Consider the following 2,009-nt stretch of genomic DNA (forward strand, 5'->3'; position numbering starts at 1 on the left):
GCATTTGAGTCAATGAGTCGATGCAATCAACTGGTTTTCCTTAGATAGAAAACTTTGAATTAATTTGACTGGATGATCTGGTTGAACTGGAAAGTGCCTTGAGATGACACGTATTGTGAATTGGCGCTATAGAAATAAACTGAATTGAATTGAAATAGGGGAAAAATACCCTGAGCAGAAAAACAGATTTGATCAAATCTAAACCTAAATTCTTAAGTTGATTTAGTCGGACTAAAGAGTTCAAAGCAGCAGAAAAAAAAAAATCAAACAAAGATCACTTCTTTAGAGCCCTGTAGGTTTGGCTCGTCTGCACGACTGTAAACTGCAGAAAGTGAAGGAAGTTTTGGGCGTGTTTCACAGCCTCAGGACTAAACTCTCTCTGTAGCAAAGTACTGGATGGTCCAGTGTGACCCAGCTGACGCCTGGCCTGTGATTGACTCATCAGCAGGACAATGATCCCCAGCAGAGCAGAAACACGGAAAGAGAAATTGAGCAGACATTGAAAAGTCCTCATCCTGCACAGGGAACAAAGGCCTGAGCAGAAACAGATCAATAAAGAAACATGAGGCCGTTCAGCAGGCCTTAGATCTGAGCGTCTGTTTAGCCTCTTTCCTTAAAGGATCAAGACATCCAGAGGTTTTGCACGAGGAAAAGCGGTGATGCGGCAGTCCGGTGTCAACTCAGGACGGCGAAGTTATTCTGGCCAAAGCAGCAGCTGTCTAACCGAATAAGGTTCCTCCCTCAGAGCAGCTCCCTTCATGGCTTGGAAGCTTCGCCAACATTTACTCATATCTGACTGTTGACGATCAGACTCCATCTTTGTTGTTCTTCTTCATGTTCTTCTTGTGTCATAATCTCACTCATGGAGCCATTTTAATCCTCTGGTTATTGTTGGGGGAAGTCTGGACAAGAAAAAATGCAGAATATTTAAAGTTATGTAAAGCACCTTCAACTGCTTACGGTTTAATGGACTGTTGAAGTGAAATGGCTGCTGTGATTGATTGTTTTTGTTGTTTTTTGCACTCCTTTCGCAGGCAGTGTTTCTGTAAGTTTACCTGTTTATGATTCATGTTGAGTTTTCATCCTGAGGCACGAGAATCAGATTGATCAGTGGCTGCCATGCAGCCTGCTTCCTGCACGCTCACATCCACATTCATTTGCACAGCTCGTGTTCCTTCGGTGCGATGGGGAACTGAATTCCTCTTGTTCCCATGGAAACTGCATCTTCCTCAGCAGTGTAGTCTTGAGAAGAGTTTTGACCTACTTCCACAGCTGTGTATGTGGGGGTGTGTGTGCGTGTTAGCGGTTCAGAGTGACTCTGCAGCAGAGCTCCACTGTTACTGCGTTTGCATATCAGATGAGCATCAAACACCAGACGCCGCCGTCCTCTCCTCACACTTGAAACATTAGAAAAGGTTTGTGTGTTTGCAGATGAGCAGGAGACTTCGGGCAGCATCATCTACACTGTGGAGCTGAAGCGCTACGGAGGCCCTCTGGGAATAACCATCTCAGGCACAGAGGAGCCTTTTGACCCCATCACTATATCAGGCCTGACCAAGCGAGGCCTGGCAGAGAGGTACTACATGCTGGAAACGCTCCCAAACAACGCTCTGCTTCTACACACTTACACTTACAGGACGACTCTATTTCAAACATTTCTATAGGCTTTAGGTTTAGCTTGAAAATATTGAAGTTTATTGAATCAAGTTTATTTCTGAAATGTATAAAAATGTGTGTCTTTTCCAAGTGAGAGATCTTTGAAAATAAAAATCTGATTATGGATCCTCCCTGTGAGTAAACTTAGCTTGATAAGTGATTATGATATGAATTATTAATCTATTGGCTAACCCTGTTTAAAACAATGAATAATAACCAAATAAATAATATTCAGTATTATAATCTCACAGGAAGTATTGGGGAAAACCCCCCTTCAGTTTCAGTACATTCCTTAAAGGAATAGTACACCCAAAACATGATTAGCCTTCATTTTCTACTCACCCCCATGCTGA

General features: G+C 42.8%; 1 protein-coding gene across 1 annotated transcript in view; it reads left to right on the top strand.

The window, feature by feature from the left end:
* LOC107104585 (glutamate receptor-interacting protein 2-like) overlaps positions 1–2,009 on the top strand; it is a 67,371-nt gene that overhangs the window by 60,954 nt on the left and 4,408 nt on the right. The window contains exons 14-15 of the mRNA XM_015404619.1: positions 620–656; positions 1,376–1,576. Of these exons, the coding sequence (XP_015260105.1) occupies positions 620–656; positions 1,376–1,576 (238 nt within the window). The remainder of the gene's footprint in view (positions 1–619; positions 657–1,375; positions 1,577–2,009) is intronic.

Source organism: Cyprinodon variegatus, unplaced genomic scaffold (genome assembly GCF_000732505.1).
Source record: "Cyprinodon variegatus isolate N-32 unplaced genomic scaffold, C_variegatus-1.0 Scaffold1805, whole genome shotgun sequence".
NCBI lineage: Eukaryota > Metazoa > Chordata > Actinopteri > Cyprinodontiformes > Cyprinodontidae > Cyprinodon > Cyprinodon variegatus.